Below are 23373 nucleotides of genomic sequence, written 5' to 3'. Positions count from 1 at the left end.
ATCATCTCATCATCATCATCACATCCCCCTAAATTCCCAACAGAGAACTAATTGTGTGGCAGGAGGGTAGTGTCTCTTTGAGCAGACACGAGTTCGGTTTCCATTATCCAGTCACTTCTTTCTCTGTGTTCTGACAGGAACATACATCTCAACCCTCAAATAATGAATCTATTCAAGTAGGATTCCTGTATGGACAAAATCCTGTGTTACAGTACAGTGTGGTTTCTGGTACGAATGACAGAACCCTTAACTATGACACACTGAACCGAGGCACTTGAAATAATTTATAATGTGTCAATGTAATTCCCTCAAATTTTATTCCATAAAACATTCTGGGAGATGCACATTAAATTTGCAGAGAGAGTAGTAAACAGTGGGGGAAGAGGATCAAAGGCTATTTCACATGGCACACCCTGGACACATGCTGTTTTTACTCCTTAAGACCCACCTAGAGCCATTGACGTGGCTGGTGTTGCACTCCATCTTGACACGGGAGGCCGGCTGGGTCAGCCAATCCGGCTGCTGGACGCGGGAGCTCAGCTTCGCCGATTGGCCGTACTCGCTCGCCAAGGAGGCCGTCATCTCCGCCTTGGGTGGGTGCGGCCCTCCGTAGCCGCAGTCGAACAGAGAGTGGTCCTCACTCACCGCCGACAGAGCTTCCTAGGGCAGACGGCAAGACAGCAGCTGTCAACTCTTCACATTAAAATTGCTTTTTTTTTTTGAAAAATATCTTTCATTAGCGCTGTGCCACCTGCACCCATGCATGGAGCAGTGTGTGGGCGTAGGGTGTAGGTTGCGTGCTCCTGATGTGCTTAACCCACAAAGTCAGTCACATTTACCACCACAGGCAACATGGTACATGAGAAAGTTGACACTCTCACCAAAAAACGACTATTGGGGTGAAACCAATGCAATGGTAACCCTACACCTGGCAGGATGAGGCTAATCATTTTCCACTGTTGAAAGCTCCCGGGTATAGGCTTCAAAGCCCAGAGTCCAAGCCACAACTGCAGTGAGTTTTTTTTTACTGACCCCTGCAGCACTCTATCAATCCCTTTTAAATGGGATAGAGAGGTGTAAATGTTTATTCACAAAAAAGAAAAATACATTTAGATTTTGATTATAGACCAGGTTTATCCAATTGTAAAATTCATTTTAAAAACCCAGTGCTTTTCAACCTATTATGGCCAATAGTCAGTGACGCAAAATTCTGCGTCGCTGCATGTTTTCAATTTAGCAGGGGATTTACTAAGACTGGTTATGTAAATGAGCACAGCCGCAATTAGTTAATTTAAATAAACTGCCGAAAATTAAAATGCATCTTGCGCATAACAGGAAAGCAACATTATTGTACCGCTCCATTTCTGGTGAAGTTTGGTTTTGGATAGTTTAAATTCTTAGTAAATATCAATAGAAGCCCTGACTCTTCACATACTGCTCAACCATACTAACACACAATACGTCTGCCAGAGAGTGTAGTGGAAGGAAAACATTGTCAATTTTGACAATGAAAGTTTCAGTTCCTTCGAGTTTTATATATAATTAGAGGACAATGCAATGCTTTAAACACAGATATGAGTACGGAACACGAGCCATCTGATGACTGAATCGCTGTGTGAAAAATAGGAGTGTGAATTGTAGCACACGTGTGCTAACCTGTGTGTGAAAGGAATTATGTTTATATTTAATGTCTTGCTATGATACTGACTAACAGTGTATCCTCAAGTGTGTGAATATAACAGTGCACCTGTAAGCCAGACCTCTTCATGTCTACTGCATTGCCTTCTCAAATGTACAGAGTACATAACTGGTGTTGCTGTTTCACGCATACAGACAATACTAGGTCTCATACGTTATACTGTACTATCAATACACTATAAACAAAGATTATAATGTGAGTATAATTACGTGATCTTTATTTGCTTTAATTAAAGTCAGGGATTCCCAAGGGCACATATCTTTCCCATGATGAGAAGAAATTGTGCGTTAACCCGTAACTTCTGTAGCTGACTTGCTAGCTACAGAGTATCAAGGTTGGCTAGCTTGCGTGCTAGCTAAAAAGTTAGCTACATTTAAAAAATGTTCACCATCCAGTCTTTTTAATGGAACGGATGGCTGAAGAACTGACACCAAATATTCCTGAATGTCACCAGAGCCACCAGACCGCAATGATGACCACATTCAAGCAAGTATCATACCATCTGTTTCTTAATATCCTCCCTAAAACCACACAGTAACGGTGGACATGGCCTTACTGGATCTTTTTCAGAGTGGCGATACGAACAATGGACAAAATCAATACACCGTTCCTGACTTACAAAAGAGCCATAACATTAATTTACTCCTGAATTATAGTACAGGTTTAATATTCATCTTCACCTAATGCTTGTGTTCTGTATCTCATATGCGAAATCAGTTACATCCAAAGTCATGCACTGTACATATAAAGTCCTATGCATAAATTACTTGCTCAAAAATAAGAGCAAAAGTTTAATTAATTGAGACTTCAGATCATTTAGTTTTAATATCTCAAATTCTTGAATTACATTTCATTTTGGGTACTGCAACTAAAACCTTTCAAGTGATACAGTAACATCAATAGTCAAAACCTAATCCAAATAAATAACAATCATATAAACAATCCATATGATAAGGATATACCCTAAAGTACACACAGTGCTCTTACTGGCCTGTCTTTTCTTTGCATTCGTGAAGGTCTGAACAAGGCAAACAAGGCATTTGAGCTTCTTGTCTTTCTGTTTTTTTATATGAATATTAATAAACATATGCTTTATAAGTAGATTGATATGTTTTTACAGTATGCGGTTAGCATTCCTACTGTCTTAATGCATTATTGGCCCCGTGTACTTGCAGCATAGTTTCATAGAGTTCATTGACAGGACACAATGTTTTTTATAAATTTGTCCCTGTTTTCCAAAACAAAACTGAACTTGCAACATTGGAAGTTATGCCCAAAAAGATGGCCACCAAGAATTCTCCCCCATCCACAATTACTGTACTCCCCACACTTCAGCTTCAGTGAAGCTTACTCCAGCTTCACTCCAGTAAACACAGGAGCTGCCCCCCATAGCCCACCCACCCTCCATTCCTGGACCCCCCGTGGCAGATCATGGGGCTAGGCCGGGCCCGGTTAGAGGAAAGGGAAGTCGTGTCGGAAACCAGATTGAACTTGCGGCCACGGTTTCTTCCCTGATAAGTCAGCAGCAAACCTCATTAGCGAGCTGACTGTGTGATTAACCACTGGCCCACAGGGTCGGAGGGGCTGGTGCACATGGCTCGACATGGGCAGAAGGATGCAGTAGTCCTTGTACAGAGAGCAATGCAAGACTGTGTGCATTTACACATGCCCCCCCACCAAACTAAGTACGAAACAGCACTGGCATTGATTACACTGAAAAACATGAGACCACAGCCCTTTTCTGTCAGCGGTGTAGAATATCAGCAAAAAACGCATTATGCTGTACTTTTGGGAAGGACTTTCCATGTATCCTTCATAAGGTAATTCTGTGAGTTTAGCTATTTCTTATAACATGAAAGTCCACTAGTAGAAATGCACTATACATTTGAGAAACCTTATTGCAGAAGTGGAAGAAGCATGCCCTCTATACTATGCCCCATATAAAACTACAGTGCAGTGTGTAAATATTTGGGCAGTGACACAAGTTTTTTTTTTTTTTTTTTTGGCTCTGTACTCCAGCACACTGGGTTTGAAAGAAAACAATTATAAACATGAGCATGAAGACCGTAAGCTTTAACTTGAATGTATTTACATCCATATATGATGATCCGTGTAGGAATTACAGCCCTTCTTCTCCTTAGTCCTTCTCAGAAGTTTCGTTTTTAACACTGTGGGGCGGATGAGTAGCAGGACTGGCTGCTCTCTCTCACTCTGCTCTGCGGCGCTGGGGCAGGGACAGAGAGGCGTTAGCAGAGCTGTGTCAGCCTGGGCAGGGCTCGGGGATCACGTTTTTCTGACTCACTGTTTTTATGCAATTCCTCCCAAGTTTAAGAAACCCCTCAGATACACAGAACAGCGTCAAGGTCACCAACCGTAAGAAACCAGAACTTAACACGGCGAGGTCACCAACCGTAAGAAACCACAACTTATCACATTTAGGTCATCAACTGTGAGAACCTAGAACTTATCGTGTTGAGATGAACTGTAAGAAATCCCTCCGACGCAACAATCAGCGGAAATATCTGAGTGGTGAAGGAGCGTGCGTAATCTTACTACTTACTCATGATGTTACTGCTGGAATGGGATTCATTTAGCATTATCTCAATTATCTGACTCAAAAAATAATGAGTCAGATTTACTCTGTGCTAACAGTTATACATAGAAGCAGGAGGCTGCTTTACACCAGTAGTGGGCCTCTATACAGATCGCTATCTATCTCGGTAGACACAGACGTGCCTCTGGCTTGCGTAGCATGACATTGTATTGTGTGATTACACTGCATGATGTGAACTAAGGCAGCGCTTCCCAACCTTTCTACTTCTGCGGCACACTTTCCAAATTTACAGAATCTCACGGCACACCACTCTCAAAAGCATAAAAAACAAACACCATTACCAACATTAAAACATTTTTTAAAGGATTTTTCACACGGCACACCTGACCTCGCCTGACGGCACACCAGAGTGCCGCGGCACACCGGTTGGGAAACGCTGAGCTAAGGTTCACATAACGCTGATCCAGTAGTATGTTTTGCAACTGAGCACCGTCTTTTTATCACACCTGCTGACTCCCCGTCAGCACAATAAACAGTCTGTTTTCCTTTGGGGGTCTGATAAGAGGCAAACTTCTGTGAACTGCCCTGCACAAGCCACTGTACATCACGTGCCTACCAGGTGTGTCGGCAGTACAGCCCTGGCATGATTATTAATGCGTCTGCTTCATGTCTGCTTCTGGCAACATTAACGCAGTTAATGAATGAAGTTAATGAATGTCAGAATCTCTGACAGCATTCCCAATATTTACCTTTCACTTAAAAATCACAGGTTTTCTAACAACAGTTATAGGATTCTGATTACAAAAGAAGTGTGTTAACTCTTAAATTTCTGAATGGAAAATATCGAAAAACAGGGGAAATGAAAAATCATCTGAATTTAATCTGGGTTTGGAAGAAAGACCAGTAAGTAATAAATTATATCTCAGTAGCATTATCTACACTAGCAAGCACATAATTACATTTTGCCACTTTAATTATAAATGTTGCTCATCTACACCATATTCCAAACTATCTATCGAATAATTTTCTCACTGGCATGTCCAATAATCAGGAATGATGCTAAAGATCGGGTTCATCAGGAGCAGACCTGGGTCAAATACATATTTGTTTTGGATTCAAATACTTTTCTGTGCTCTGTTGATCTTGCCTGGTGCAATTGAGCCTGCCAGTTTGACCAGAAGGCAGGGTTTTGCACTTTTTGAGAGTATTTCATTGGTTCCAATACACCGGACAAGATCAATAAAGCATAGAGAAGTATTTGAATCCAAAACAAATACGTACGTGACCCAGGTCTGATCAGGTCTCTGTGGCCATTCATTCCTGCAGGTTTCGCCATCAGCTCGTGCTAACCGTGTGGCAGCAGACAGGAAAGCCCTTCTGAAAGCATTTCCTGTATCTGGTTCCAAGGAGGTAAAGAGGAAGTGCTTGCCTATCTGCGTTTTTATTGTGGCCGCTACTGCAACACTCTGTGTACCAGGCCCTCTCTCGCAAATGGAGGTTTCAGCGGTACGCTGGAGCACACCCTACCATTAACGCTGAGGGAACTGCCAACTGTTAATCTCCAGCCTTTAAAAATATAAGCATGCCCTCACTGTTCCGCCCTATCCATGCGGTCCAGCTTGTGTTATTGCAGACCACTCCCTTGCTGGTCTTTCTTCTCTTCTTCCATAACATCAGGCTGACCAAATGTGTTAACTCTGACTGGATGTGGTTGTTATGACTGTGACTTTTTAAATTAGCTAAATGCCCATATATATAGCGTAGCAGACTTCAGCATGCAAAAGTACGCATTGTGTAAGTGACATCACTCCCTGTCTTCATTTCAAAAATATTTTTCACATTCATTTTTGCAGCTAGAAATGTATCAAAGCAATTCAAGTTTGGTAACTTGATAAGCGGTACAATGCCAGTGCTTCGAACAATGGGGAGTTCAGCAATCACCAAAATTAACTTGAAAAACTGTGTTGTTAAATAACAAAAATATTTTTAATTTCTCTGAAGTCAAAGTTAAGGAAAAACATTAAAAATGCACGTTCAGAAGTTCTGCAATCAAGCCTGTGACAGTGGTTGAGTCTGATGTGAATTAAGAAAGGGAAATATCTGCAACAGAAAGAACTTTCAGAGAGATAAGATGTTTCCCTCATCAGATAAAAACAGACATCAGTTTGAAAAAGTGAATCTCTGTCTCCCACTCAGACCTGCAGGCGACTGGCCAATCAGGGAAGAGCCTGTGGGTTTCAGCCCCAGACCTCCCCCACTGCCACACCTGCAAAGCAACGAAGACTGGGCACAAGTTTTAATATGGTGACCTCATAGCTCAGTGTTCATCTCTGTGAATACTTTGGCCAGTATGAGGTATTTTGAGGTTTATTTATGCCTCTTTTATTATTCCCAATGAATTAATTATTCCTATTTATTAATTTCATTAATGAATTAAAGTCGGGAAGTTTATCCTCTCTTCTACACTTCATTGTGCAAACAACCAAAGTAGAGCCTAGGGAATGTTTTATACTGTCAGAATAACATTACTGGGCAGAAGAGCAATTAAATAATATTGGCTTGTCTTTTTTAATGGGTAAAGCAGAATTCCAAAGATTGGAGGCACATAGCTAGCCAAAACCTATCAAGCAGAAAGCAAATGTCACTGCATTTGCTTTTATTTATAATGTTTTCACTTTTTTTACAGATTTTATTTTAATCCATAGAGGTTTATACAATTTCAATAACACCTATTACAGTCCAAGTATAAAAGTTCCAGAGGGTTCCAACAGCATGGGAATAAAGATGATAGTACAAAATGAATTTTTGGAAAATTCCTCTGAGATTAAATAAATATGTGTGACCTGTTGGAAAAACAGTCCCTCCCTATGAACCATTCTGAAGTAACATTCTCAGTTTATTCTCTATGGAACCTCAAAAAAGGACCATATTTTTACCGAGCATTTTCAAGACAAAATAAAAGTAAAAATGCCCTCAAAACGAATGACCTGAATTTCCATAAATATTTTGTTGCCAAATAAATTGAAAAGCATGGCCTTCAGTTGTTTTTCCCTTCCACTGAATGGTTATTGCAAACACATTTTTACAGTGAGTGACATAGAATGCTTAGAGAGCTCTGTATGTCCTTTCAGGTGACCATTCTTCACTTCACAGTTACCTTAAAATTACGAAGGCTCAACTGTTCAGTTATCACAGATAAAAACAGAATCAGAGCGTGTGATGACTTCCAATGTGTCACAGAAGCATGCTCTACACCACACTTGGAAATTACGATTACAAAAAACTTGGTTCAAGGTACACAGTATGAAGAGGACTCGTAAGTACTTCGAGCCAGACCTCTTCACTGGTATGTTTATTTTATGTTGAAAGAAAACCACAAGTGCCCTTGAAAAGGTATGAACTCTAGCTAATGAAAAGGAGAGTAAGTTACTGCAAAAAAAACAACAAAAAAAAACATTTGTAATTCATATCTTTCTTGTCAAATCGTTTTATTTGTTAAACTGATCACCATTGCCAGAAATTATCACTTTAGTCTAAAACTACATAAATCCCATATACTGTATAAATCATTCAATAAAAGTTGCATATGTGCTGTGTCATCATTTGAATATTTATTGATAAAGATTGAATTACGATCTGCAAACTTTACAACATGAACTTTTTTCCAAATAACTGACAAAAATGTGTCATTTGGAGAAGTGATGAGTGTAGATGAAAAGTTCCTATGAAAGACTTATTTGCCGTGGCCCCAGTCTGCTATGTCCAATTGTGCCAGATGAACACTGTTGTGATTCCTCTGAATATTTTTCGAAACCTTGTGGACATTGACAAGGCGACTAAATAGGAAATCCTGTCATACCGCTACAGCAGAAGGGTGCTCCCTCCTAATCTGTTATCCTTAAAGCATTGAGAAAATGACAGATACCACAAAAATCCATCCACACAATTCAAACATTGCCAAGATACCCCTAATTTGTGACTTACCTTAATCGTGCTGGCCATTCTCGATCAGGACAATTGATCGAGCCGCTTTATCGATAAAGCGATTGTTTTCTTTTTCTTTTTTTTTTCTGAAGAGCGAGCAAGTGTTGCGGTTTTGCTAGCGTTGTTTGGAACGGATGAGATTGTGCTAAAGCTGGGAAGTGAAGTCAGCCAATAGCAGGAAGGGGATTCTATTGGTTCTGGCCGCCGCAGTTCGAAGGAACAGGATATTTGGGAGCGAGGAGATAAGAATGGTTAAAAACAATGTTGTTTTTCATCATGATGTGCGTTAAATTTTTTTTCCCTTTTAAGAGGGGAGGGTGGCGCGGGCCAGGCTAGCTAGAGTAGGCGGGCGTGTTACCTCAACAGTGGGGTCTCTAACGCTGCAGGTGCAAAAAGTTAACGTGTGTGTGTGTGTGTGTGTGTGTGTGTGAGACACTTAGACCGGGGACAGGAAGCAGATGTCTGATCATGAACTCCAAATTTAATATGGCTGCACACCACCTTTCCCCCCTAGAGAATTACAGCCGACTGTAACAGCATTTGCTTCGCCACTATGCACATCGCCTCTGTTCAAGAGGGCCTGCTGAATTGTTGAACAATGGCCTGGACTCAAAGTCTTTCCTTAACTTTAGCTTTCCAGTAAATCGGTACAATGAACCTGCTTCTCTACAGCCTGGAATCCCACAAGCACGTATGCATTTTGCGCCATTTAAAATGATGTTCTTGGAACTCTACCTGCAGTCCGGACACATACTCAAAAAAGCTACAGCAAAAATTAGATAACGTTGTGCTGTTGCGTTTGAATTCTGGCCCCTGGCACTTTGAGAGGAAGTTGCTGTGAACCACAGCCCATCTTAGTGTTCAATGACACATGGAATGCAGTACGGCTGATGACTGACATGCCCTTATTGCGTAAGATCCATGTGTCTTACATTATACACATCACTGCTCCACAATGTATGGCGTAATACCAAGGTTTCCCAACATTTTATCTCTAGAACCCCTAAAGAATCATCTTGTGGTTAAGGACCCCCAACTCAGTAAATCGGTCGGTGACCTATTGTCACCTTTAGCTAATACCCAATACACACTGAAATACGCATGAGTATATGAAGGAACGTCATAAAGTATATCAATATAGCGGAGCAATATGTATACCGTTTTTTTATTTTTAAAAATTCTATTAAGCTTTTCACAGCATTATCTAAAGTCTAAAATATGTGATTTGTGAAATTATGAAAAGTTAAACGTTTTGAACTCAGAAAATATTCAATTTTACTGAACATGGCCCTGGGGCCCAGATGGCAGCTTAGCAAACCCTTGTTTAATACGCTGCATCAAATATCAGAGCCCGTTTAACTGCCTTATGACATTTACTGTGTTCTTCCACTTTCCTGGGAACAAATTTGCATGCCTCTGCAATTATTTGTAATTGCAGTTTCACAACAGAATTGACCCAGCCATGCAAAAGGGAAAACAAGCCAAAACCTTCCACACTTCAGTTATAAAACAAAATATGGCACATCTCTTTACTGAGAATGCAGTCTGTGCGGCTTTGCTTTGTTTGCTTTCTCGCTGACGTGTTCCAGTGAGCCACTTGAGCCGATCCTCCTGTTCCACAGAGGAGAACGCCGAATCTGTCAGACGCTGACTGCTCACCCTCTGTTTTTTTTTCCTTCTTTTTTTATTGCTTCCAGCAGGAAGCCTGCAGGAAATTGCCCGTTTTGTCCTCCCGCGCTTACCCGCGGCCACTCGGCAGCCAGTGACGCGCCAGCGCTCCGAAAAGGAACGAGGGCCCGGTGGAAACACGCGCTCCCCACAGGGGGTCTGAGAAGCAGGGCTGGCCCCCCCCCCCGCGGGCAGGAATGTCCCGCTCCACCGTCGCAGCCGGGGTTACGACGGGTACGACACCCCCCTGCATTCACTGCACAGCCCCACTCAGCAGTCTCTTTCTGCTGAAACCATCCTGTGGCTGATTTACCCACGTGTTTTGGGTCATTGTCTTGTGGTATAACCCAGCTTCCATTAAGGAATTTTGGAGTCTATTTTGGAGAACAGAGCCAAATCAAGAAGGAAAAAAAAGTCTTTGTCCCAAACGTTACGTATAATGTGGTAAAGAATTTATTATTATTATTATTATTATTATTATTATTATTACGCAGCAGTAGTAATAGTAGTAGTAGTAGTAGTACATAAAAAAAGAAGTTTTTACACTAGCCATCTGCTTACTGAAGACAAAAGGTTTGGCAACTCACCTGAGGTGCCCCCTTGTGGTAAGAATAGGTTTATGCATTATTGTTGAAGTGGGCAGATGCCAGCTTTGAAGAGAAGCAAGGCAGTGAGCCAGAGAAAAGTGAATATTTATGTGAATCAAGTACCAGGATCACAAGAGCAGGCTAACCATTCCGCCTTTAGATAAACCAGCTATCAAGTAAACTTTGGGTTTTAGAATGTGAAACACGTATTGTGGTGTAAATGTGTTTTGTTGGCATTTCTTGTTTGATGATTTGGCAAGTAGTAAATTAGTTCTCGAATACAAATAGCTCTTAGCTCAAGAAGTACCACAATTTTCTATTCAAACCCAAACTCCAAGCACTCAATCTTTCAAACTGTGTTAGTCCACTGTGTTCCTGGTTGACACAGATGATATATGTGGTCACTCATTTGAGCAGTGGAAATAAACAGTAAGGCCTTTGTTTTTTTTCTTCAATGTCAGATGCTTGTTCTGTCCAAAATGATTTATAAGTGTTCTGCTGCACCCATGAAATGGAAAGTTGTGCTGTAAATTATCTTGAGTGCAGATGTATAAAAACATTACAGCTGTCACTTTAAATGTTCCATTCTGGCTGGAGTGGTATTTCTCCAAATTCAACACTCAAAATAACCCTCTCTGCTGTAAAGACCACATCATCTGCCACCACTGTCCCCTCCACCACACGAATGTGAGCCAGAAGGTTGGTGACACCAGAGGGTGAGACCAAAAGAAACTTGGCACAGCTTATCTCCACAAGCCAAGCCTGGTAAATGCGACTAGACAACAAGATAGTACACCAAACCTTGTGATGAGCTAAAATACCCTATGGGACAAAGGAAGATATAAAAACATATAGTTTGGCCCCAGTAAAAATTCCTGAATGCCAGATTTCTTGGAATGCGTAGAGGAGCTAAGCCTTTGGTTGTGGGAGGAATTCTAAGTGCTTGAACACTGTGTCTGGAGATGCGAGACTGGGCTTTGGTTGGGCCCAGGCCAGCTGAGTACGGGTCATTTAGTCACAGAGTAGAAAGTGCTGTGGTCAGAGGAAGGGTGTGGAAGCCACAGTGTGGCTAAGCCCCTCCCTCTCTCTCTCTGAGGAGGTGAAGGAGATTAAGCTGTGGGAGATTTCAGGCATGAGAGCCATCATGAAACCACAGCTGGCCCGCATACTTGACCCAGAACCTTGTTATGGGACAGATCACTTTGTGCCTGAGCAAACTCCAGTTTCACTTTGGGGGAATACATTCTCAGTAGAGCCCATTAAAGAGTAGGTCTGTAACTCCGCTTCAGTGCTTACCATCCACAGCAAGAATAAGCGGTATAACTGGGGTCCAAAATGCAATCAACACATATCTTGAATTTTACCAAATTCTAAATTTGTTACCAGAAAGAGAGAAAAAAAAATACTTGTAAAAAGAATAAACACTGGAAATTTACTTGTGATACATCTTTGCAGCTAAAGTCTGGCTTGCTGAATGAAAGAGCAGGGTTATCCCCAGCTAAGGGACCTACTGGGTACTCTTACTCTGGCTCTAGGTTGGGTGACATCACCTTATGTAATGGAAGTTGACATGCTTGCACATGTTATTGAATTCGACAACACTAGCACCAAGGGGACTAAATAAATTGGTATAGTAAGATGGCTAGCGTGTCCACATTAATATTTGATTGACTCCTGAAGCGAATAAGAGGTTATCTATTATTGTTGTTATGAAAAGAATTTCAACAATCCAAGACTTGTGCAATTGTGCAATATTACAAGTGTAATATTTAACAAAGACCACATAAGGAACAGCTGGAAGAAAAATTCCACAGACTGAAATATTGCCGGTAAAATTTAGAGACAAATTAAACAATGGGATGATGTAGATTAAATCTAGAGAAATCTAGATTTATGTTTTAGTAAATTATCATTTATAATAAGATCTCACATTTTATAGCTTTCCAAAGGACAGCATGTCCTTATAACCCAAGAGCTGTTAGTATAATAAAAGAATGGCAGTTAACTTTTGGAGAACTATGGGCTCTCTTGTAAAATGCATTGTAAACACTTGTAAATAAATGAGAAAGAAACCAGAAATATGAGAGACCCAACAAAAATACTTCAGGAGCATATTTAAAGCTAAGAAAATACTGAACGATAGAAGTGCAAAGACCTACCGAGAAAGCAAACAGCGATGTCAATATTAAATATTAATCCAGGGCAAAACTACTGCGTGCTTTATGGAGAGGTATTTCCAGAGGTCACAAACTATCCTTTACAGATCTCAAGGCTTGCCAAACAACTCCCGGAAACATCCATAATGATGACACCATCCACAAATATTATTCCTGTTTTCCCTTTATTTGACCAAGGAAAAGATGAAGGAAGCCTTTGCTTTGATCCCACTTTCTTTGGTTTGTAAATCACTGGATCCCCACTAATTTTCTCCACTCTCTGTGGCGCTGTTTTTGATCCCTTTACAAGCTTGTCTGCTATATTGTTTCTTAAAATGTAAAACAGTCGAGGAGAACTTAAGGTTCTTCACTCCAGAAGCATCAGTAACATCACCTTACTTTTTTCTTGCATTAATATTGATTGTTTTGAAGCTTATTTAAAGTTTTCTAGCAGCAGCCTTTCATGGAAACTGATTGGAGAGTCCATGTAAATATTGTCACTGTGTTTGATTCATTGAAGCAATAATGCCTTTAAAAAGGTGCCTTTTAAATGCAAAGTATCAAAGACATTGAAAGGCTGCATTCAGACCAGATCAGGCAATGCGGCACCTTCCCGCAGGGTTGTGCGGAGGTGTGGGCGTGTCACTACATGGTCCATTTGTGAACTTTAACCCCCCCTCCATTTCCTGTCCGGTAACTCAAACAAATGGACACAAACCGAAGGAAGCTTCTTGCTATCGTTATTTTGCAGCGTAGACTGCAAGCCAGACGCAGACGTCGAAGCTGGGTACACAAAATAAACCAAGCTATATTTCAGTCTCTCTTCCATATCTTCACAGTTGATCGGTAAACAGCGGAATGCTACATGGTAATTTAAACAAGGCTCTTCTTCCGTTGGGCGTCTTCCCCTCTGATCGCCGACTTGCTTGATTGGCCACCGCAGCGTGACGTCGGGTTGCGTTATGGCGAAAGTCGATTCCGGTTCTACTTCTTCCCACACGGCCGCTGCGGTTTTTTTCTGCAACCCATGCGGTCCCCACTCCCGCAGCCTAAACGCACTACCCCCATTCAAATGAATGGGAGGACTGCCGTTTTTGCCACATTGCCTGATCTGGTCTGAATGCAGCCTCAGGTGTGTTACATCAGTACTTTGATGAAGTAAGTATCAAATACACTCATTGCATATGTATACATTGATCATTCTCTGTCTATCTCCGTGTTTATACATGCAGAAATTCAGGCTGATGAGGAGCGTTGGGCTGTCAGATGCCACATGCAGTAAAATGAACACCCCCACCCCCCAAACTTGCCCCTCCATACCTCCAACCTGCCCCCATACAGCTCTCAGATACAGATGTAACACTGAAAACTGAGACCCTTTCCAGGTACTGGCACAGGCTGGAGAATGCTAGAAACAAGCACACTAACCGCAAAAGACTGCAAACTGCAAAGTGCCCCCCCCCCTCCCCACCACACACACACACACACACAAACTATAAATCTGTAGCCACTTTCCCTTCACATTGCATTTCTTATCTTACTCACCCCTTTGTCATTTCCTTTGCACTTATAGAGGGAAGAAGGCCATCCTCACGGGCTGCTCTTCTTCACCATGTGAACAGCTCTGGTGCTCATGGGTTTTTTTCTGCATGTGAAAGTCAAGACATGCGAGGATCAGCACTCCACCAGGCCCAGGAATTGCTCTGTTGGTTCAGGTATTATATTGATCTTTGATTAAAGTTGACCCCTTATACAACAGGTGGCACTTTCCAGCAAAGAACAAAAAATCACACTGAATGTGAGCCCAACACAGACATGATTCAAACAGCACTACTGAGACTATTCTTTCATAAACAGACCATCAGACCACGGACTGCATGCACACACACACACACACACACACCAGCAAGGTAACGAACAATCTACAATAATGATGATAATAATAATCATACTTTATCAATCAATATATAGGAGTTATCATCCCTTGTGGAAGAATACTGTTATAATCATGTACAATGCATACACTTGTCATTATTTTTAATATTTACATTCAGAACAAATGCTCAATGTTAATGTTTTTGAGCCATTAAGAAAAAGTATGAGAAAAAGCTTGAGTCAGTAGAAGGCTAGGATTTCAGTTATATTCAAGGTGTGAACTTCATAAGAGGAAATGTGTCCTGAGTGAGTGACAGCGCTATTGTGCTAAAGCAGACTCTATGTATTGCAAAATATAGATTACATGATAGCGAAACTTGCATATGTGCTTACACTGTATGCACTCAAACGAAGCTCACTAGGAATTTACCTGCAATTCGCTTTAAGCCACCTGAGAATTACCTGTCAGCCAGAGAGATAGCAAATGTTCTCACTCCATCCATTGCTTTTGTACTTTTATAAATCAATTGCAGCTGCACTTGAAATTGTAGTCAAAGTCATAGCACTGTACATTTCAAAAAGGTTCAGTGGCACAAAGTTTTTACTGACCTTGGTGGTGCCTGTGGGGTCCGTTCCAGTCTGAATCGTCCCCACGCAGACATGGGGGACTGATGGGACTGGATTACCCTTTAAAGGAAAACAAGAGAAATTAACATTACATTTTAGTGGATGCTCTTATCTAGACTTACCTCACATATAATGCACTTAAAATACAGTTGGACATTACTGAAATACGTCTGGTTATGTACATTGCTCAATGGTACAATGGCAGTGTCTTACCTGGTAATCAAACCTACAACCTCAACATTATATTGCACTGCTATCATAAAAAAACACAGCTGGATGTTATTTTCTTGCATTTCATTATTTGTACCACTGTGAGTGTGTATTGTGTGTGTGTGTGTGTGTGTGTAAGAAAGAGTGTATCATGTCTGCGTGTATGTGTCCATATATATGTGTGTATATATATATATATATATATATATATATATATGACTTGCAGTATCTGACAATCAATTTCAATAAATATATGAATTAAACTAACACTGAATTTTACTTACGCTGATTTCAAATATTGTAGCAATGTTAGAACATCAGGAAGATTAAAGCAACATTTTAAAAAATGCTGTTCAGAGCAGAAGCCTGTGGTCCAGGTTTGCAGGCGTGACACGATGTGTACAGGCAGATGTGTTCTATATAAAGGCCAGGATGCAGGAGCTCCTAATAGCACTGGAACTATGTCTGAGACGGAGGGAAATGTACCATATCTCCTGTCCCGGAGAATTCCGCAAAAGCCTGGTTCCTATCCTATGAACTCCCCCCAATATAACCAAGTCCTTCTAAACTCAATCGGAAACAGAGTATATACATGGGTAAATCCACCTCCTGAGGAGGAAATAGTCCGTTTGTTTGCACTTCTTGGTTTTATTTTCCTCCCCAAAACTATGACCACCACGAAGCCCCACAACTGCCAGTTTTCAGAGACAGAGCCGCAGCTGTAGGCTCCGAGAGTAACCAGCCCTGGGCCAGACTGGACCCCAGAGACAGGGGCTCCAGTGGAGGTTTTAGTTGATTTAAGGTTCTTCTGGAAGGCCAAGTAAACAAAACTTGTGAGGGAGATATGGCTGCTGTGTCCAAGACCACAACCACGAGGTCAGAGACCAAGACCAAAACTAAAATTGTAACTTGGGTGTGAGACAAAAACAGACTTTAGGGATGTGTGTGTGTGTGTGTCTGTGTGTGTGTTTGAGTGTTTGCATGTGCATATGTGTGTGTGTGTGTGTTTGCATGTGTGTGTGTATATGTGTGTGTGTGCGTGTGTATGTTTATAGGAATAATATTGAGACATGTTTAACATGATTACATTTTATGGTACACTGGTGTGCTATCTTTGTAATGTATGTGTGGCATTCGGTCCGCCAGAAAAGCGGATTGGTCTCGGCTGCGCCGGCTGGTGGAGAGAGCACACGCACCTGGGTTGCATTAACTAATCAGCCCAGGTGCTTAAAGGTGTGTTCCTCTCCACAGTTTGGTGCCTGACCAGGAGCACAGACCAAGAGAGTTTTTATTTTGTTTTTGTTTGCGTGCTTTTCTGAGCACAACAAGACAGTAAACCGCCGCTGAGAAGCAGGAGGAGCTGGTCAGGTGAAAATCTGGCCGGCTACGAGCGGCAAACTGAAAAGTTGCCACTCAGTTTTGCTTTCTTTTGTGCTCAGCAAAAATTGCTCACATATTCATATGAGCTATCAGGCATGTAACAATTCCTGGGGGGTGGGGGGAGGGGGGGGTTTGTTTGCATTTGTAGCCCTCAGCTTGAATGCCATTTTCCCAGCTGTCCACCAATGAAATTCTCTCAGGGAAAAACACATTGTATATAAACAATTAGGATCTTTTAGTTAGATGTTAAACTGCTGGTCTTGGCTCATTGTACCATTGAAGACCCTATGAAACATCTTAAAATAGGAGGACTGTTAGCCCTGATTTTTCTGGTGCAACAGGCCACATTAACCCTAAAAATATCTTCTGGCCTTGCAGTCCCAGGTCATCAGTGCAAAAGACTTAATGTTATCTCAGTTGACATTTGCAGGTGAATGAAAGGGAAATTATTAATAGGCTAAATAAATTTTGAGTGCTATGTATAAGGGAGAAACTGTTTTCTGAAAGTTGGAGGGAGCTTTCAGACAGATCCATACGCCAAGCCATGGCTGTATATGCATGGAAGCCACGTCTACCCTGTACGAGGGAATCCTGAATTGTTGTTCAAATTCTATTATTATTTTTATGACAAAAGCCACTCTCTTGATCTAATTCCTGGCTACATTGCCTGCTTCGTCCACAGGTCTAAATAATCACATTCATGTCTGACAGTTTAACTGCCATTTGAGAATTGTCCACCTAATTCGGTTAATTATTCTGTGGTGTTATTTAACCAAGTTGAACACTTTTTTCACAGCTTGCTGTTGAGATATTTAAACGATTACATTTCTAATCCACACATTTTAGTTAATATGCGATCTGTTTCACCGATGTGTTTCCATAGATCGTGATGATGATGCTATAAATCGTGACGAGGATGATAATCGTCATCAAAAATGATGTCACAGGCTTGTTGTTAAGGAATCAGGTTTGTAGCACGCAGTGCAACAAGTTGTAGGTTCCAAAGTTTCACTGACACAAAAACACCATTATTTAGTATATAAAAATCGCAGAAATAGTATGAATATTGTGATTTAATAACACTGACATGCAGCAAATGTCAGCATGTAGCCTAGCTTATGTTGATATATTGGCCACTAGTCCTGCCTTATAAAAATAATTACAAATAGGCTATGTCGTGTGACAGCACATAATGTAAAGAAACATGACCGTATTCACAGATAAACGCAACAAAAGCCATATAGGCATATAGTTTCTAAACGAAACTGCCGAAAAGTTGTGAATTACAATCTTATTCTTACCTTACTCTTCTGTTTCGGTCACGAACTTTAGTTCCGAAAATAGTAAGAAACGGATGGAAATGTAGGCTTCTGAGCCGTATGGTGTAAAAGATGTGTTTTGTTAATCCCACTGTACAGTAAACTATCAAACAAGTAATCCGACTGCATGGGCGAATGTACGATATTTTAAGCGAGTCATTCAAAGCACCACTGTGTGTATGTGTGTGTGCGAGAAAGAGAGAAAGATGGATAGACAGAGGGAGGGGACGGTTAACACCCAGATCATAAAATCGAATGCAATTCGTTTGTGATGGGTACATGCAATAATTTTTTTTTTTTTTTTAATATGTGACGTCATTTAATGTTCGTAAAACTAAGATTGCAATACCATGTGCGAAATATATTTGAAATATATTTCAACATTTTTTTGAATTTTTTACATTTTGTACCCAAAGGGTTAACATGCAAAAGCGGGAGGGCATGAGAATAGAACTCATACACAACACTCTGTTTTCTTTCTGATTTTAGGGCACACCATTTCTGCTTGTGACAGCATTGTCTCTAAACTTCCATGGTCCAGTAATGCCTTCATGAACTACAATTTTTTCGCTCAATGGAAAGGAAGGAGCCATTGCAATGCACTCACACAACACATACGCGTTGTTGCTACAATGCCCATTTTAAATCATTTTCAGAGACAATCTTTTTTTATTTTTATTGAATTATATATATTTTTCCAATGTTTTGCACACAGAAGCCATCTTGGGACCGAGGCGTGTTTTCAACGAAAGCAGTTATTTTAGCTCCAGACGTGTTTACATTTCTGTGGTCCAGTCTCCAGCTTTCCCTTTTTCCTCTCTCCTGTTCTTTCTCCCTCCCTCGTTTTCAGAATGCTACACCAGGAGCACAGGCCTAGTCCCCTTGGATCCCCAATATTCTTGAAGTCTGCCTTCCTTCTAGAGGGAGAGTCATAGCAAATGGAACACCTAATTTAGGTGAAAAAATTGTATTTTATAAATCCATTTCTTATTAGCTCTGTGCTTTTGCAATTAAGTTAATAATATTTATTTGAGATCCACGACTGCAGTTTCACATTTTGTCCTGTAATAAATTGTAGAGACATTATCAATCCATCTAGAGTCAGCTGTTGACTGAGCATAATCCGTTTATGCCACTATAAGAACGCCTTGCCAAATCTGTTACAGAGCAGGAAATGTTCAGGCACTGCCCAGTAGTGCGCTGTGGCCCACAGTACACATGGAAATACAGTCCCATTTAGCATAACAACATACAAATGTTTATTATATTTATTAAAACAGGTCACTCATCCCATCATTGCTCAACAATAAAGGGAACTCATCAACAGCAGACTCCTGTGGAACCAAGAGTGTTCAGCCAGTGTTCTACCCCAGGTTCCAATACACACGGTGCAGCCTACGCCCCACATCTTCATGTGGGAAAGGGACAGACAGCCGACCAGGTCTTGGAATTTTGTGTAAAGAGCCTGTGTTCAGCTGGTGCTGGAAAAAAATGCAGTCTAGACAGAGGAGCTGGGATGAAATCTGGAAGCTATTCCCTCTGACTTGGCAGGACAGCGTCGCTCCAGTGTGGGATCAAATTTCATTGCCAAATTACACTTGAAAGTGCTCATATGATTTTCAAACCATTTTCTTTTTTATTTGGGTATACAAATGCAATGTGGGGGTGGCAAGCTTACACACAATGCTTTAAACTGGCTCAGTTTTATTATTATAAGGTATGTGCTGCATACTAGAGTTACAATACGTTATGACTAATATAGTAATGACAAAACAACAAATAACCCCAACACGCATGCTTTTAGAACTAGCATTTCATCATGTGCTTTTTAAGTACAGGTATTTCTTTAATTTTCAACAAATAGCATTCAGAACCTTTTGGATTTGAAATACATTGTATAGCAGTACTTACATGCACTGTTTAATTGAGCAAATTTTGGCATTATGCCAAAATTATACAGAACTATTGTTGGAATATGGTTAATTATGAACACAGAAAGCTGTAAGATACCAGATGAAGTGAAGTACATTTGGCAATATGTTATTTTTCATTCATTTTCAAGATTTCCCATCTCATATTTTGAGGTGCAAGTGCAATACATTTACCACCAGCAGGAAGAGGTAGCCTAGAGCCTTTAGGAAAGGATCCAACTAGAACATATATATTACAATTATTAAACACATTATAGGGAAAAGCCAGTAAAATTTGCATATGCTGTTTTTTTATTTTATTGTGACTTGGGTATTCAAAAAACTAAGACAGACAGTAAAACACTAGGAGAGACCCAACTTACCCAAAAGTTGGGGGAAAAACCAGAAGTGCTAGAGCAGTGCAGGCGAGTTAGGAGGGTGCGTCTCGGGGACCAGGATTCAGGCCGCGAGGCGGGGCACATCCGAGTCTGGGGAAAAAAAGAGAATGAAAGACACAGTTATTCACTCAGTGAACAGAAGAGCAGCACTCTCTTGAAGTGAGGTCAGCCGGCAGCTACTCAGGCTAAGGGGAAACTGGTGTGACCCAAGCATTGGTGTGCTGCCGGCGGCCTGATTGAATTATTGAATCATAAGCTGCTTTTCCACCGCAGGGTACCGGCTCAACTCGACTCGACTCTACTCGCTTTTGGTACCAGATATTACGTTTTCAGATAGTACCCCCGTCAATGTAGCTGGTCGTCATAGCGACGCCACGTGAACTCTGCCGTTTCTGACCAATCAGTGGTCTGCAGTGTTTTCACATCACCTTTTAGTATCGCCTCAGCTCGCTTGGAACCTCGATACCAAAAAAAGTACCAGGTACCAGGTACTATCCACAACTTTTGCCCGATGGAAAACCAAAAAAGTCGAGAAGAGTCGAGTCGAGTTGAGCTGGTACCATGCGGTGGAAAAGCGACTATAGGCCCTCAGCGCTGTCCGGGCTCATTTGCAGAGTGGAGGTGCTGAACCTCAGCCCTGTCCCTCCGCCGCTGTCCATGGTGCTGTGGGCTGGGCCGGTGTGGCCCCGGTAATGCGGAAACAACATGGCGGCTGATGGTCGGGAGGGGCGGGGCTCCTGAGGCCTGCACCACTATATGGTTATATTCTGTTACGACCTGGTCTGGGGTCAGACCGTAACAGGGTGAATGATAAGGGAAATGAATGTGTAATGGGATAACTGCCTAGTCTTCGAAGGGTGCTGGGCACAGGGCGGCTTTGAACGCTGAGCTTCGAACAGTTAGTCGGTAGGCTGAAACCAAAAGTCTGAATATTACATTACATTACATTACATTACAGGCATTTAGCAGACGCTCTTATCCAGAGCGACGTACAACAAGTGCATTAGTTCAAGGTGCAGAGGTGCAGAAAAACACACTAGAGTGAAGTAAAGATCGTAGTGCCAGAAGTAACCACATAGATCAGGACTCCAACCCTGTAGGGTAACCTGATGTAATGTACCCAACATCCTAAGGTCGAGATAGTGGAACACTGAACAGAAGATTTCTCATGATTTTATAAACTTTCTGCATTCTCCAAAAAGTGTAAAGACAAGAGAGAGAATAGATTTCTGAAAATAAAACCCAGAGAATGTGTTTTGTTAATATAATGCAAATGAAATACATGTATTCTAATTGTAATAGGAAACAATCATTATGAGGCATTGTATTTTTGAAAAGACAGGGACAATTTTTTTGAAAATCAAATAAATGATACAAGCTTTATATAGCTATAGTCTCCTATAGCTTTCTTATAGGAGACTGATTTTAAAAATAAAATTAAAAATGCTACTGTTTTAATGTTCACCATCGGGCATCATCAGTAACACACAGGGATTATTTCCTTAGTCCGCTTACGTTTCCTATGACACTGATTCACATTTCAGATCAGGATCAGAATCAGAATCCTTTTTATTTGCCAAGTATGTTTACACATGCAAGGAATTTGACTCCGGTTTAAAGGCTCCCAATGTCCTTACACAAAGAAAAAAAGAGTAACAACAACAATCTTCAGAGACATACACAAGGAATGACTATATACAGGACATAAATAGTGCAGGATACAAATAGTGCTGACAAATAGTGCAAAGAAGTGAAGAGTGCAAGGAGTGAAGAGATAAATATTAAATAGTGTTCCAGGGTTATTGCAAAGTGCCACAGTGAGTTAACTGTTCATAAGTGTGAGGGCGAGGGAGAAGAAACTGTTCCTGTGTCTGGTGGTTTTGGTGTACAGTGTTCTGTAGCGCCTACCAGAGGGGAGAAGTTGGAACAGGTTATGTCCAGGGTGTGAGGTGTCTGCAGTGATTTTCCCTGCCCGTTTCCTGACTCTGGAGGTGTACAGACCCTGGATGGTGGGCAGGTCGGCACCGATAATCTTTTCTGCAGATCTGATTGTTCGTTGTAGTCTGTTCCTGTCCTGTTTAGTGGCCAATCCAAACCAGACAGTGATGGATGTGCAGAGAACAGACTCAATGACTGCAGTGTAAAAGTGGATCAGCAGCTCCTGAGGCAGGTTGTATTTCCTGAGCTATGTTTCCAGATGAAACATAGCCTACTGGAAGTGACTTTGCAGTATATCCAATTGACATATCAAATGAGAAATGTAAGCTACGCAAGTCAGTCTGCATTAGGGTGCCAGCAAAACCAATATCTGAAGCAACACGCGAAGACAGCAATGACATTTTCTGACACGCAATCTTGTTTGCATAAATGAACACTGCGAATATGTTGCCATCTACCGAATATATGGCATATTACTATCAGACTTTAACCACGTATTCCTTCCCTTTTTATTTTTCGTTTTTGATCCATTCTTTATAGCAAAAGAAAGATTGTTGTGCTGTGAAGTCATGGAAACGTGTAAATAGATAATGAAACCTATGAACAAATGAAATAAATGGCTATATTAAACAGCAACGCCTCTTGTGCGTCTACAGCATGGAGTTCACAAATAGACTGACAAGTAGGCTAGGCTATGTTAATAACTTTGATTATTCAGTAATGGTTAGTTTTTGACAGGTAGCCTACATCTAAATAATTATTATGCTAGACAGGTTATAACTAACGTTAGCTAGCTCTTTAAAAGGGGGCAGTTGTGACGAACTTTTACAACAAATTACAAGGTTTGATGAGTTACGTATAAGCAGCATACTTTACAGAACTATTTTCAGTGTTTAGTAACGGCTGGCTCGTTGGTCTAGGGGTATGATTCTCGCTTCGGGTGCGAGAGGTCCCGGGTTCAAATCCCGGACGAGCCCTTCTTTTGGAAGTTATTATTGAACTTATGTCGTCTACGCAATGTGCATTACAACTCAGAAAACCGTCCCGTCGCCCATTACAGCAAAATAG

General features: G+C 41.1%; 1 protein-coding gene and 1 non-coding gene across 5 annotated transcripts in view; one reads left to right on the top strand and one right to left on the bottom strand.

Annotated features, from left to right (window-relative positions):
- Positions 1 to 18251, bottom strand: part of LOC135236029 (transcriptional regulator Erg-like) — a 31548-nt gene extending 13297 nt beyond the window's left edge. Inside the window, exons 1-4 of one of the 4 annotated variants that reach the window (XM_064302174.1) lie at positions 18028 to 18251; positions 15133 to 15200; positions 14194 to 14351; positions 449 to 660 (exon numbers count right to left, since the gene is read on the bottom strand). In XM_064302174.1, the coding sequence (XP_064158244.1) occupies positions 449 to 582 (134 nt within the window). In that variant the 5' untranslated portion in view covers positions 583 to 660; positions 14194 to 14351; positions 15133 to 15200; positions 18028 to 18251. Of the gene's footprint in view, positions 1 to 448; positions 661 to 8237; positions 8610 to 14193; positions 14352 to 15132; positions 15201 to 18027 lie in introns of those variants that run through there. The other 3 variants (XM_064302172.1, XM_064302170.1, XM_064302171.1) reach the window with 3 other exon arrangements.
- Positions 18252 to 23210: 4959 nt separating this feature from the next.
- On the top strand, positions 23211 to 23282 carry trnap-cgg (transfer RNA proline (anticodon CGG)). Its single transcript has one exon. It is a non-coding gene; the product is annotated as a tRNA-Pro (tRNA).
- Positions 23283 to 23373: the final 91 nt, after the last annotated feature.

This window comes from Anguilla rostrata, chromosome 12, assembly GCF_018555375.3.
Source record: "Anguilla rostrata isolate EN2019 chromosome 12, ASM1855537v3, whole genome shotgun sequence".
Classification (NCBI taxonomy): Eukaryota; Metazoa; Chordata; class Actinopteri; order Anguilliformes; family Anguillidae; genus Anguilla; species Anguilla rostrata.
Note: the sequence above shows the minus strand (reverse complement) of the source record. Positions and strands in the feature narration are given on the sequence as shown.